General features: G+C 35.5%; 1 protein-coding gene across 7 annotated transcripts in view; it reads right to left on the bottom strand.

The window, feature by feature from the left end:
• Positions 1-9,402: 9,402 nt before the first annotated feature.
• The window catches only part of PLCL1 (phospholipase C like 1 (inactive)), a 328,454-nt gene continuing 321,938 nt past the window's right edge, over positions 9,403-15,918 (bottom strand). For all 7 annotated transcript variants that reach the window (XM_019800484.2, XM_034654909.1, XM_034654908.1 and 4 more), the window contains one exon: positions 9,403-10,217. In XM_019800484.2, the coding sequence (XP_019656043.2) occupies positions 10,035-10,217 (183 nt within the window). In that variant the 3' untranslated portion in view covers positions 9,403-10,034. The remainder of the gene's footprint in view (positions 10,218-15,918) is intronic.

Raw genomic sequence — 15,918 nt, 5'->3', positions numbered from 1 at the left:
CTAAGAGAAAAGCTGTCTGAGAAGCAAGCAGGAATTTAAATAAAGAGCCGGATGAGATAAAGAAGAAATGCTTTGAGATGAAAAATGTGATCGAATATTAAGCAGCAATACTGACAATATAGAATATGGAATTTTTGTTGTAAAGGAAAGTCACAAGAAAACCTCCCAGGATTCAAAGAAAAGTGCAGAAAAATAGCATGATTACAGAAACGATGAAGGAAAGATATGATGACGATAAGGCCAAACGCTGTTCCTAAAGAGACAAAAACAGTGACACAAAGCAAATATGTTCCTAAACACACACACACACACACACACACACACGTTGGAAAATGCAGAAAGAAAGCTTTTATAAGCTAAAAAGACACCTAACTCTACACACTCACTATTTCCTGGATAAAAATAAAATTGAATTATCTGAACATATACAAAGGCAAAGTCTCAAACATCAAGGAAAAAAAGAAACAGCAAACATACAGGCAGGGGTAAAGTTTACTTATAAATGAAAATAAGTAAAGCTGCCTCAAAATTATTATTAACTTAGAGATACTTCTGTGTATTTTTAAGGGCTTTATTGAGGTATAATGTCATACAATAAATTCTACATATTTAAAGCATACAATTTAATTACATTTTGATATATGTACAACATGGGAAGCCATCACCACAATCAAGATAATGAACATAGACACCCTCCCCGAAAGTGTCCCTCTGCCACTTTGAACCCCCACATCCCCCACTGGCCTCAGGCAACTACTGCATGATTCATTAGTTTGCGTTTCCAGACATTTGTATTATTGGATATGCTGTATGCACTTTCTGTCGGACCTCTTTTACTTGTTACAATTATCTTGAAATTTGGCAGTTTGTGTCTTCCAAGAAAGTTGTAGAATTTATGGACCTACAGTTTTCATATTCCCTTCTTTTCCAATACAGATATTAACTGCTATAAATTTCCTCCTATGAATGGTTCTAGTGCTGTTCCATGAATTTTTTTTAAAGATTTTATTTATTATTTATTTGACAGAGAGAGACAGCCAGCTAGAGAGGGAACACAAGCAGGGAGAGTGGGAGAGGAAGAAGCAGGCTCCCAGCAGAGGAGCCTGATGTGGGGCTGGATCCCAGAACACTGGGATCACGCCCTGAGCTGAAGGCAGACGCTTAACGACTGCACCACCCAGGTGCCCCCGTTCCATGAATTTTGATGATTTGTTGCTTATGTTCAAAATACCTTCTGAGTTCCTTTTTGATTTCTTCTTTGACTAATGAATTATTTAGAAGTGCTTCATTTAGTTTTCAAATATTTGGAGATTTTTCCAAAGGTCTTTCTATTACTGATTTTTTGTTTAAAAGATTTTATGTATTTGACAGAGAGAGAAACAGCGAGAGAGGGAACACAAGCAGGGGGAGAGGGAGAGGAAGAAGCAGGCTCCCAGCAGAGCAGGGAGCATGATGCGGGGCTCGATCCCAGGACTCCTGGATCATGCCCTGAGCCGAAGGCAGACGCTTAACAACTGAGCCACCCAGGTGCCCCTCTATTATTGATTTCTAATGTAATTTCTTTGTAGTCAGAGAACACATTTTGTATAATTGTAATCCTTTTAAACTTATTGAGACTTGTTGTATGACCTAGAATATGGTCTCTTGATAAATGTTCCCATGCACTTAAAAAAGCGTGTATGCTACTGTTGTTGAGTGCGGTGTTGTATAAATGTCCATTATGTCAAGATGGTTGGTGATATTATTTAAATCTATATCCATCTTTATTTTCTATTTGATCTATTATTGAGGAAGATATATTGAAAATTCTGACTATAATCATATGATTGTACATTGCTTCTGGCAATTCTATCAGTTTTTGCCTCATGTAATTTGAAGCACTGATTTCAGTTGCATAAGCATTTAGAATTGTTACATCTTCTTGATGAAGTGACTCCTTAATCATTAGGAAATGACCCTCTTTATCCCTGGTATCATCCATTGTTCTGAAATCCACTTCATCTGATACTATATTATATTCATCTGGTTCCAGTTTTCTTTTGATTCATGATAGCATGATACATCTTTCCCATCCATTTACTTTTAACCTGTTTGTGTCCTTCTATTAAAGGTCTACTTCTTATAGACAGCATACTGTTTAGTCTTATTTTATCCGATCTGACAATTTTATTTATACAATTATGTTTAATGTGATGACTGACATGGTTAGCCTTTAAGACAATCATCTTGCTACCTGGGTTTTTTTCCTCCATCTCTTCTTCCTTCCTTTCTTTCTTTCTTTCTTTCTTTCTTTCTTTCTTTCTTTCTTTCTTTCTTTCTGCCTTCTTTGGGATTAATCGAATATATTCTTCTGACTCAATTTTATTGTCTCAGTTGGCTTACTAGTGATTTCTCTTTGCTTTCTTGTTTTAGTGGTTGATTTAGGATGGTGATAACTTACTCTTTAATTTATCACAATCTGCCTTCTAGTGGTATCAGACTATTTCACACATAGTACTGAAGCCTTTCTCTCCTACCAGTTTGGTGCTATTTCTCTCTATATTTTCCTTTTATATCTTTTACAATTTCCTTATTACCTTTTTGTTTTTGTTTAGACAGTCATTTATCTCTTCGAGATTTAAGGAATACACTTTTTAATCTATTTACCTCTATAGTTGCTATTCCCAGTGTTCTTTTTCCCTTTGTGTAGATCCATATTTTCATCTGACATCATTTCCTCCAGTCTGGAGGACTTCTGTTAAGAGTTTAGTCAAACTACTCCTAATATTGCTGCCTCAGTATCCACTTTGTGTGGCCAGGAGGCCCGTGGGGGCCTTGAACCAACACTAGCCCCTTTCTAGAATGCATGCTCTAGATAACAGTGCACAGAGTCATAAGTAAATACAATTAATGTCCTAATATAAATCCCCCAAACCATTCTCATGATAAACAGTCTCTCCCCCTTCCAGAGCCTTCTTCTTGAGTGCCCTATAGATAAGACCACCACAAAGCTTACCAAAACTCCTCTTTTGAATTGGCTAATCCAGCCTTAGCCCAAGAATCCCAAAGCTCTCCACCTCAGACCCAAAATAAAGGTATGTGCCCTCAGTCCCCCACTTTCCTTCTGCCTGTACCCTGCCTTGACCTCCCCATGGTCCCCTATTAAGGCATGCCAGGTACATTTTCCAACACTTATGAGTAACAAACCTCTATTTCAATTACCTTGTGGCCTTCTGTGGAACCATCCAACACCTTGAAACTTGACTTAATAAATGATCATTTAACAAAGCCATAACTTTCTTTAACATTTCTTGTACTGCAGGTGTGCTGGTGATGAATTCTTTCATCTTTTGAAATTCTTTATACCACATTTATTTTTGAATGGCACTTTCACTGGGCATAGAATTCTAGAATTAAGTTTTTGCTTCTCTTTCAGTATTTAAAGTTGCTCCATTGTCATCTCACTTACATAGTTTACACTGGATAATGTGCTAGCTTTCTAATTTTCTATGTACTATACATACATGTCTTATTTCGCTGTCTACTTTTAAGATTTTCTCAGTATTACTACTTTTGAATAATTTTATTATAATATGTTTTGGTTGTTTACCTCATGTTTCTGGTCCTTGGGATTTTTTTAACATACTTAGATCTGTGGCTTCACAGTTTTCATTCAAAGTAAGAGTTTTCTCAGTCATTGTTTCTTCAAATATCTTTTCTCCACCCCTCCTCCAATTTCATATGTGTTATATTTCTTGGAGTTATTTCACTATTCACTGGTGCTCAGTTCATTATGTAAACTCTCTTGTCTATGTTTCTTTTAACTCTTTCACTGATAATTTACTATCATAAAATTCACCCTTTTAAACTACACAGTAGTTTTTAGTACATTCACAAAGCTGTGCAACCATCATTAGTATCTAATTCCAGAACATTTCATCACCCCAAAAAGAAACCACATACCCATCAGCAGTCACTCTCCATCCCACCTCTTCCCAGCCCCCGACCACCACTAGTGTACTTTCTATCTCCACAGATTTGTCTCTTATGGACATTTCATACTAATGGAATCATACAGTATGTGGCCTCTGTGCTTGGCTTCCTTAACTTTAGCATAATGTTTTCAAGGTTCATTTATGTTGTAACATGTATTGGTACTTCATTTCTTTTTATTGTTGAATAACCCATTTTGTGGATATACTATCTTTTTTATCCTTTCATCAGTTGATGGACATTTGGATTGTTTCCACTCTTTGGCTATTCTGAATAATGCTGCTATGAGCATTTGTGGACATATATTTTCATTTTTCTTGGTTATATGCCTAGAAGTGGAATTGCTGGTCACATAGTAACTCTATGTTTAATCTTTTGTTGAAGTGCCAGGCTCTTTTCCAAAGCAGCTGGACCATTTTACATTTCACTAATAGTGTATGATGGTTCTGATTTCTCTATATCCTCCCTAGCACTTGTTACTACCTGTCTTTTTCTTTTTATTATAGCTATCCTGCTGGGTGAGAAGTGGTGTCTCATTGTGGTTTCAATTTAAATTTTCCTGATGATCAATGATGTCGAGCATCCTTCCATTTGTTTATTGCCCACTTGTATATCTTCTCTGAAGAAATGTCTATTCAGATCCTTTGTCCTTTTTTAAAACTGGGTTGTCTTTTTATGATGTTGTAGTTATTCTTTATGTATCCTGGATGCCAGTCCTTTATCAGACATACAAGTCATAAATTCATCCTACAGATTGTCTTTTCAGTTTCTTGATGGTGTCATTTGAAGTATTAAAGTTTTTAATTTTGATGAAGTTCAATCTTATTTCTTTCTTTGTTACTTGTGTTTTTGGTGTCTTACCTAAAATTCATAGCCTTAACCCAGGATCACAAAATTTTCTCCTATATTTTCTTCTAAGGGTTTTATAGTTTGTATATATATATATACACACCTACATATATATGTGTATATATATATATATATACACTTACATACATATATATGTATGTATTTTTGCCATATATATGTACATATATACATACATACATATATATGGCAAAAATTATATTTAAAAATTTTTAAATTCCCCAACAGAATCTACCAGAATCGAGAGTAAACATCATACATAATTATGAAATACTGCAAAATTCCTCTGAAATTGGGATGGAGAAAGGATGTTTACTAACATCATTTCTATTGAATATTATACTGGAGGTTTTAACCAGCTTTACAAATCAAGAAAAACAGATAAAACACATAAGTAAAATGTATATGGATCAGAAGAGAAAAGATAAAACTGTCATTATTTGCAGATGACACGATCTGTACATATAAAATCCAAAATAATAAATAGATAATTAAAATCAACGAGTAGTTTAGCAAGTTCACTTGATACATGATCATTACAAACGATCTATTATATTTTTTATAAACAATTTGGAAACTTAATTTTAAAGTGTTACTACTTCTAATAGCATGAAAAACATCAAATACTAGGAACAGATCTACTGAAAGATCTGCAAGACCTTTATACAGAAATCTATAAAATTATATTAAGAGAAATTAAATAAAACCTGAATAAATGGAGTAATATACCATGCAGATGGATTGGAACACTCAATAATGTGAATATGTCCAAACTCCCAAAAACGATATATCCATTCAATGTAATACCAATAAAAATTCCAGAAGGTATCTAACAGAAATTGACATATGGAAATGCAAAGAACCAAAAATAACTGAAGGAATACTGAAGAAGAAGAGAAGTGGGGAGGCCTACTTTCTCTGATACCAAAACACTACAAAGCTATCATAATTAAAACAGTACAGTAATGTTGCCAGACAGACACAGACCAATGGAATCAAACAGAGATTTCAGAAATAGATGCACACATACATGGGTGCTTCATTTTTTACAAAGTGGCATTACGGAGTTGTGAACAGAGGACAGTCTACAGTAAATAAGCTGGGTAAACTGATTATCCACATTGAGAACAAATGAAATTAGACCTTTACTTTACACTATACACAAAAAGCAAGTCTAGGAGGATTGTAGATTTAAATGTGAAAAGTAAACCAAGAAAGCTGCTAACAGTTAATATAGGAGAATATTTTCACGAGCGTAGGTGGACAAAGATGTCTTAACACTAATCATAAAGGAAAAAATCATAACTTGGATTAAATTAGCTATCTGTATGTCAAAAGACATTAGTAACATATATGAAAAACACAGGGTTAAGATTCTTATTAAGTAAATGCCTCTTAAAAATAATAATAAAAAGATAAAAAGTTACCACCCCACTCAAAAATGATCAGAAAACTCATAACTATCTATAGGAGATTAGCCATAATCCTTGAACATACTAATATGTGTTCACTCTCACTAGAGAGCAGACATAAAGAGAAATAAGATTTCTTAATCTAGCAGATTGGCAAAGATATAAATAACAATAATAAAATTTTGTATTAGCCAAGATTTGAGCACTCTCATAAACTCCTGGTGGGAATTGAAATTGGATACATTTTTTGGAGATTATTTGGCAATGTATCTCAAAATCCCTAAAAAATCTATGTATCCTTTGACCAAACAATTCTACTTCTAGAAATTTATCTTAAAGAAAACATGGAACCACTTTGAAAAAATGGATTTTCATCACTGCAATGCTTATATAACAAGAAATTAGGAGGGAAAATAGTGGATTGGTGAAATATGTTATGATAATTCACATAATAAGACACTAACACTAATTTGAATCAAGAATTGCCACCTAAGACATCTACAGCAGCAGGATGTAACGTAAACGAGAGATGAAGCTCTTCGGCAAACCGAGCAGCACGTGCCCCTCTTGGAGAAGGCGGCTCCAATTAATTGATGACAAGTAAGATGTGGGGAGGTGTGGAAGGGTGTCTAGTGTCATGAGAATATCCAATCTTTTAGAAAAAGGAGAAAATTAAATTTTTATGTGAAATTTCCTGATTTTTAAAAGTTGTCTATTATTGTCTATTGTTTAAAAATTTTGAAAAAAATTCAGTGGTCAAATAAAATATGTTATTTGTGGACTAAATTCAATTCAAAGGCTGAGAGCCCCAATGTACATATATATATTTATTGACAGAAAGAGATTCGTGATGTATTGTCTTTATTGTGTAAAAAGATTATTACAAAAACACTTTATATAATGTGATCTCACTTTTCTTAAAAGTCAAAGCATATTTAGATGTATGTATAATCAAAGCATATTCAGTGTCTGAAGGGGTGTAAATCTAAATGTTAATAGTGGGAGATTGTTTTACATATCTCTGTTTTTGCATGTCCATATTGATCATTAGTATTTTATTATCAAAGAATACAATAAAGTTCTTTTCATTTGTGGTTATAAAGTTAAGAGTTAGTAGTTTAGTTTAAAATTTTGAGAATTAAACTAAAAAGCAAAACCACTGAACAAATACTCTTGCACATAAAATCAGACAAACCAGAATTCAAAGTCAATTCTTCCGTTTCTGTGGCTCTGTCAGTGATAATATCTACCATCTATGCTTCAAAACCCCTTGGTAATGTAAAAATTAATAAACAAAAACAGAATTAAGATCTACCATTACCTTCCTAGTATTGTCAAAAGCTAAGTGGACAGAAGGAGGATTTTTCTAATGCAGTACAAGTCTGGAAAAAAGACAGACACTGGTAGGATGTAATAATGTAAAAAGTTTTGTTTGTTTTCATTATTCTATCCAGAGGCAAGACCATTCTCAAAATCTAAGGCTCCACCCTGCCCCACCCCTTACTCCTTGGCTAGCAATCATACCCAATACTGTGGAGTAGAGAATGGCTGACAACCCATTGCCAGAAGTAGCATTAGATGAAGTGGATCTCGTATCATGTTCTCAAGAATACTTGTGTTTTGTTTTGTTTTGTTTTCAAACTCTAAGCTAAAAACAAAAACAGTTCAAGAGCATTTGGGCAAATTCCTAACTGTGAGTGGAATTCCAAGATAAGCAGAATAAACCAGGGAAGCCACTTTTAAGGATTGGCTTTGACCCTCAAGTAAAGCAATTAATGATATTCTTTGAGCATTTTCACTCTTTATCTTCTCTTCCCACCTCTCTGTTCCACCAGTAAAGGCATGGGCTTCTCTGAATGGAATTCAGGGAGGTGAAGTGGTTCACGGGTGAAACCAACCAATTAGCTGATGTAAAGTGGGGTTTTTTTATAATAATATTTTTTATTATATTATGTTAGTCACCATACAGTGGGTTTTGTTTCTGTCTCTATCACCTGCTTTTTATCATAAGGAGTTTAGATACCTGCATTCTACTATTCCTTTTACTGTGCAGGTTAAGTATAATGGAGGGTAAAGAAATTTCTTTCAGGTAATTGTAATACCATTGGAAACCTACCTTAAAATGAGCTCATGAACTTCCCCAAGTGTCCAGTTTGAAATCCAAGGAGAAATTTCATCATATTTGGTCCATGGAAATAACATATCCTTTAAGATATTTTTAATATAATATCATTATATTTCCTTATTTTCATTATGTTTTCTCTTTTCAATGAATTCACAATAAAGGAAAACAATAAAAGTGTTGTTTCATATCTTTACTTTCAGTAATGTGCAACATGAACATAATAGTGTTAAGAAGTCAGAAATAACACGGTAGCTATAGAAGATGCTTATATTTGCAAAATGTCAACAATTATCTTCCCTAGGTTCCCCCAAAACTGGCATATTTGTTAATCAAATTAATTAAGAAGCTTTTCAAAATAAAAGCAATGTTTTAAATAAATATATTTTCATAACCATAGAACATTAAGTTCTTCTGGAGGTAACAAACATATTACACTCAAGTACTTTATGAAGATATTAGGGTAAAAATTATGTGGATGCAATTATAAATGTACCCTAATTGATTTGCTGCTTTTGTGTGTGTTTTTGTTCATGTATTAAAATTATATCATATTTGTAATCAGTTAGTTCTTAAATCATCACAATGGTGTTATCTGACCCACAGAATTTATATCAGCTCAACATGATAATGTGGTATTGTTTGAACAATGTCTTTAAATTTAAATTTAGTACAATAAATTATATTTAATTAAAGACAAGACCTCTTAGCTGCTCATGTCCATTATAGAAATTGAATGCTAGATACCCAGTTTGGAAGAATGAGACCTTCCAACAATGTCAACCTTGAAATTTTATAACTGAAAATAATGTCACATCAAAATCCTAATTACAACAGAGCTCTCACTGTGTTTCAGAGTTCCACATAGGTGGGTATAAATTCATTTATGATCAGCTTTGCCATTGAAATCATATGTTTATTAAACAACTACCAAAAAACTTTCTAAAAATTGATTTTATTTAATAAATAGTTTAAAGAGTTTCTAGCTGAAGAAATGATTTTTCTGACCTTAGAAATTCTGAACACTTGTTTATCTTTCATTCGCTTTTATTTCTACTGTGATTCTTAGGAATTTTTCTAAACTATATTTTATCTATCAAAACAGCTATGCGTTGGTAAATTTGGCTTCCTCTGATAATAACCTATGTTAATATCTCTAAATTAAATGACAAAGTAAAGTAGACACAGTAACCGGTTATAGTAAGTGCTCTTTAGAATTTCAGATTAACAAATTTGACCCAAAATGATAAAGTAATAACTTACTAAATGAATAATGCAACATAGATTAGATTTTCATAGGCTCTCAATCTCTCTTTCTCACTCTCTCTTTCTCTCTCTCTGTCACTTTCTGGTTCTTTCTTTTTTTTCTTTCCTTCTCTCTCTCTCTGTCACTCACACACACATACACACACGCTCCCACCCACATCCATACATGGCTATGTACACACATCTCAGAATTCCAAACACTCCTACTAAAGGTTTTAACTTAGATAAATTAACTACATTAAAATACTGACATTGTGAAAATATCTGTCTATGTCCAACACCCCATAGAGGGCATCTTTTTGTGAACTTCCAAAAATCTTAAAGAAAGAAAACCAGAAAGAAAAACCAGAGTCCTCAAGGGGAAGGATGGGTGAGTGTGTCGGTACTGCTCAGGGTCACAGCCTCCCATTCTCCTCGCCACTCTCCTTCTCCTCTATGGCTTCCAGGCTGCGTTTGCTCTTGGCTTCTGCACCACTGCTGGGTGCTTTGCTAAGTCCACAGGACAAGCATGCCAGCTGGATCTGCTTCATGTTTTCTACAGCTTCATTCTTGGCATTCTTCAACAGATCTCCTTGGCCCTACAAACAAGGAGAAAGTTAGGGACCAGGCGTATCCTGAGTGGCATCACTCTATATGTTAGTGCTACTGCTCAGTGAGGAAATGGACCCAGAGCCTCAGAGCTCACTTTTTCAGAGATTTTCTCCAGGCTCTTTTCTAGCACTGTTCAGGGTCTTCGCTCTTTAAGCCAAGGACCTCAACCTGAGGCTTCCCAATCAGCTCTGTGGTTGCCAGTAGCCTCTTGAGATCCCTTCAGTAAGGAACAACCTCAGGGGGGCCCTCCTCTGCATTACTGAGCACGGTGCACCCATCCCTCAGCACAGTCTGAGACTTTGCACACTGCTGCAACTCCTGTCCCACCCAGGCCCAGAATTCCTAGGCTTGGGAGCAAACAAGCAAAGGAGCTCTTCTTTAAAGAACTGAAAATTCAATCAGCCCCTCAGAGTACAAGAGCTTACAAAGCAAAACATCTTCTGTAAAGTAAATCACACCCCGTTGCGCTCAGTAAGCTAAGTTTTTATAAGTTGGGTTAACCTGGCAATCTGTCTTTTAATAAATTTTTAGTTATCCACATTCCTTCTGTCTTTTCCATCACCCTAAAGACAATGTTCCCATCCGGCTAATGGAGAAAAAATGGCTCCAGAGGCTCAGAATGTCAATCAAAACAAAAAGCAAATGAGGATCCCGGGAAATCATCGGCTCTCAGGAACATCAGTGCTTGAGAAGGACTTTTTTCCTTTTCTTTATTTCTTATTTTACTTCTTCATTACTAATGATCAAGTGTATAAGCTGATGCTGGCCCAGGCACCCGAAGGACCAAGTGTGGGAAAGCCAGGACCTATTCCCATGCGGCACAAAAGAGGAGGTGGTCCTTCCTCCCCCCCCCCTCCATTCTCACTGCAGTGGTTAGGTGACCCCCGAACTGCAGATGGCAGGGTGGGAGGATGTGGAATTTACACTGATCACTGGAGAGTTCCTCCACAAAGCACAGACTCGCCAAAGGATAAGTCCGAACTGCTCCATGATACACTGTTTAATTTGACAAGTGTGTCCGAGGAAACTTGTGTTAAAAAATGCCTTAGCATATTCCATTCCTCAAAATCTACACAAGCACTTGCCAATCCTACTGTGTAATAATATAGCACAATCCTTCTAATAACAGATTTTAACTAAATGGGATGTACAAGGATGGCTTTGCCTAATATTTTTGTTAAAGTGGACTTACCCCAATCACTTCAGTCACAGAAAGGGATTTTATAAGTGGACTTGGAAGTTTTATAGCCTAGCCTTCCCATGAGGAGAAAAGAGGCAGGGCCTGATGAGGTTTAGTGACTGACCCAAAGTCACAGCTGGGAAATGACTGAGCCGGGACTAAAGTCTGGGTCTTGGACCTCGGTCCCGTGTTCTATTTCCCACACCACGTTTATAACTTAGACTAAGACTAAAGACTAGAAAATGAACACTCTATCAGATAGAGATGGATTTTCTAAAGGAAGAATATTCACTATGGCAACAGAATTTGGGGAGTCAGTTCTCAACAGTGCAGACGTAATGAGTCCCCTCTGAACACTGAAAAGCAAAGTCACATCACTCTGAAACATGCAATTATTAAATAATAATACATACAGGGTGCTTACTCTGTATAGGCACTCTTTTTTGTGCTTTACATATGTTCATTCATTTAGTTGTCACAGCAACCTTATGAAGACAGGAACTTTTCTTATTCTTGGTTTATTGATGGAAAAAAAACCTGAGGCCCAGAGCGGTCACCTTTGCCAGAGTCCTGCAGCTGCTACGTGTAAGGCTGGGGTTTAGATAAAGTCCAGCAGTTATGGCTCCAGAGTCTGTAGTCGTAACCACTATATGACATGGCATCACTTCAAAGAAAACCGTGCACTCCCTCCAAAGCACATTACAGCCTCCTATTCATTGTTACCCACGAAAACAACACAGATATAAAGAAAATCATCGCTCATGTGGCACAGTCTGACAGAACTTAGAGGTGGCACCTAGAGAGTCGGGAAGATCAGGTCACCAAGGGACAAACGTCAGGCTATCTTAATTTTGCTCTTAGCTCCAACAATTTCTCCCTGGGCCACTTGTTCCTCGTAAACATGAAAATAACCTTCTGCCTTCCTGACAGTGTTAAAGATTAAAGAAAAAATGTTGAATAGTTGTTTGTAATCTAGGCAATCCCACGTAAACTATGCTATAAGGTGATGCGAAAAGCAGGTATCACAGTCTACTACTATAATGAATATCTTGGTACTGTACATATGTTAATATGTGAATTATACTCATCTGTTTAAAATGCAGCTGCAAGAGTCTGTTTTACAGAGATAGGTATATTACCACTGGCTTTACAAATTGAAAGATTCCTTTAAAAACCAAACTGTATTAACAAAAAGATCAGATCCACACTCATTTTCGGTGTTACTTTTAAGAGATCGCTTTCCTTTTAGTTTTGAAAGTTTCATTAAGCATTTTAAAATTGCAACAAAAGCAAAATTGGCATCTTCCCTAATTGCAAGAGAAGAGTGAAACATGCCAAAATATCAAGTTTGACGCCACTAATGCATAATGCTCTCCCTTCCCTTGTTCTGCAGCAGGTTATGAAACCTATCTAATTAATCAGCCAGAATGTCATCTCATCAGTTCTGAGAGGTGGCATCCATGCCTGCCTGCCAGACTGTGCCAGCTCTGGTTCACAGAAGTCACTCTCTGCAGAAAACAATGGCCAATTGGAGAAAACAGTTTGTGCCAGTGCACGAAAACACAACTACATCATCTCCTGATAGCCAGAAGACAACACAATCTGGCTGAATGGCACAGGCAGAAAAGAGATAGAAAGAGAAGCTCAGTTGTTAACTTAATAGAAAACAAAATGAAAACTAATTCTACATGTGAATTTTTACATTTTACACCGAAACATTTATGTAAAAAAATTTTCCTGTTCTTTAAAGAAGGAAGAATAAAGGTCATCTTTCTATTCTGTGGCTCAAGGAAACCACTCCTTGAGTCCTCCCTCTTACGATTTCAAAACCAGGAAAGACTCATACCAGGCAAAACTGTAAAAAGAGTGAAGTTTATTGTTAACAACCCCTATCCTGGCATTCCTTTCTAGTGCTTTATCCCATTTTATCTGCAGCAATTTCCCCTGTTCAACGAGCACCTGTCTCTCTCCTCTGTTACACTCCCTCTCAAACTCCTAACAAGCCAGCTTATATGGAATCTCCTCTGTCAAACATCTTTGTCCTATGTATCATTTCCTACAAGGTGTATTAGGTATTCAGATAAGCTAATCAACTTAAAGGGATTAGTGTGTTGTGTGTATTTAATGAGTATTGTAACAGGCGTTTCCAAAGAAATATGCTCCAAAAGTCTCCTCAAGTAGGTGTCTTGGTAGAGAAGAATGAGAGAAGAGAATTTCACTTGGTGTTATATAAATCAAAACACTTCTTGGATACTAAAATATCTCTGGGATTGTTATGGCCTAGAATGTAAAATTAATGTACAATGCGATCATTGAACACTCAACTTGAAAGAAATGTCAAACTGCTGCCAATGTTTTGATATTCTAGCAATCTCAATTTGCAGTTTCCCACCTCTGATGTTAGGGATGCTTCAGGAAGAAAAAAAAAAAAAAAAGAAAGAAAGAAAAAAGAGGACTACTTTAACCCAAAGAAAAGCAGACATAACAGAGGGCATTTCAGGCAGACTGATGGTGATGGGACAACAGGACTATCAAAAGTCTCAAGGGCAATGGCCACCAATTCAGCCTCCACAATTATTTGGCTTCCAAAATTAAGAGCCCATGGAAATACCATTTTATTTAAAGAGTAACTTGTGGCACCATGGAAAACCATAGGGAGATCACTATAGAGATTTTGAATCAAAACTTAGTGATGATTAATGAATTTTTAAAAAAGAGATTAAGCAGTCATAACCAAATCCTTACAACTGCATTAGATTGCAATTAAAACGCATTATCTAGAAATCAAGAAATATCTGATGCAACTTAGACTGTAAATGGGCTTGTTGTATAATGCCACAAGTTTTATTACTACTAATAAACTTATTACTGACAGTAAAATATTATCACAACCCTACACGGAAGCTAACATTTATTGAACACTTAATATACTAAGTATAAGCAAATTTGCACAGATTATTTCATTATATCATAACTATAAAAAACTGGAATTCTAAATGGAATAAATTTATTAGTTATATATTTGGAAGTTATCTGTTAGGAATATATTTTGTTATCTGTCAAAAGATATTCAGGACTTTTATTATTCCTTTTCTACTAAGAAAGGCAGCTCCGTCCCTACCCAACACTGTTCAAAAATAATTTGGACTACAATCTGGCAGAATAACCTACAAAAGACACCATGATTCCTTCACACCCATTTTTCCCATGAACTGTACTATCCCTTGTGTTATTAGTACATAAAAGAGCAGGAGAACATCATGACTAGTGTCCTTGTCACATGTGAAGGAAATGCGTGGGTTGTCTCAGAGCACACCACAAATATTTAAAGAAGCTAATTGAGACTCTGGGAATGGATACACCCTCACATATACACATCTACACACATAAACAAATGTAGCTCCGTCTCCAGGCAGACTTGTGTGGGTATTTTTCAGCACATACTCAATGGCAGACTGATTCCCCTGATATTCTTTCGTGTGAGAGTCCACACCTACAGCTAGTGTCAATAGCAATGAACAGCACAGACAGCATGGTGGAATTAGCAGCTCTTTATTTGTTCCAGCTGCCATTTGTTGGACAAAACCATGTAATAGTGGGTTGTGCCCTACTACCATCTTACTAGTTCAAAACCCATGCTTTTTAGGAATCTCTGTATTATCTGAAGAAGCTAAATGTTTTGCTCCAAAGGGGTAGAAATAACTTCTACAATGTTCTTCATTTGAGAAAATGAAATAGCAGATCAAAAATGTGATGATGTCATAACAGATGTACTTCTCTTGATGTGACATTTCTAGAATATTGGGTAAAGCTCTGCAAAGATGGCCTGGAATTCTTGCTCTCCAGAACAAAAGCCTAGTCATGTAGGGAATGGAAACAAGATGTTAACAAGAGTTATTGGGCACAAAAGTATAGTTACTAGGAGATTATGGACAAAATAACTTAATTGCAAAAAAAAAAAGTTTCCATTATTTAATTATCAATAGTCAGATTTATTATTTCTCAATACCTTGGTAACCAAATATTCCAACTGCATTCTACTCATCAGTTAAAAAGTGAATTTTAACTCTGAATTCTCAAGAAATATGCAAGAATAATCATAGACAGTTTTGGTCTAAGAGCATTGGATTAAAGGAGCCAATGTTATGGAGCCACATGTTCCTCTTCATCTAAAACTCTGAACTCAAAACAAGTTAACACTGTTTTCAAATCTTTATTACATAATGCAATCAAATTATTTTATTTTTAAAGGAACAGAAAGGGGACTACACTGGACATGTTCAGATGACCCATTGTATTTTATAATTTTATATAAAGGTCAGGTTTTTAAATCAGTTTCATGGTGGATTTATTTTAGTATTGTTCATAAACACCAATTAACCAAATGTTTCTGAAGACCGTGGAAACAGAACATAAATAAATCCTTTTAATACCTGAGAATCTAATTCTGAAGGAAGACTAGTTTATAAAATGTAGAAGATATTTCAAAGAAATTTTGAGAATAATTT

Source organism: Ailuropoda melanoleuca, chromosome 2 (assembly GCF_002007445.2).
Source record: "Ailuropoda melanoleuca isolate Jingjing chromosome 2, ASM200744v2, whole genome shotgun sequence".
Taxonomy (NCBI): Eukaryota; Metazoa; Chordata; class Mammalia; order Carnivora; family Ursidae; genus Ailuropoda; species Ailuropoda melanoleuca.
The sequence above is the reverse complement of the archived record's forward strand: the minus strand, read 5'-3'. Positions and strand labels throughout refer to the sequence as shown.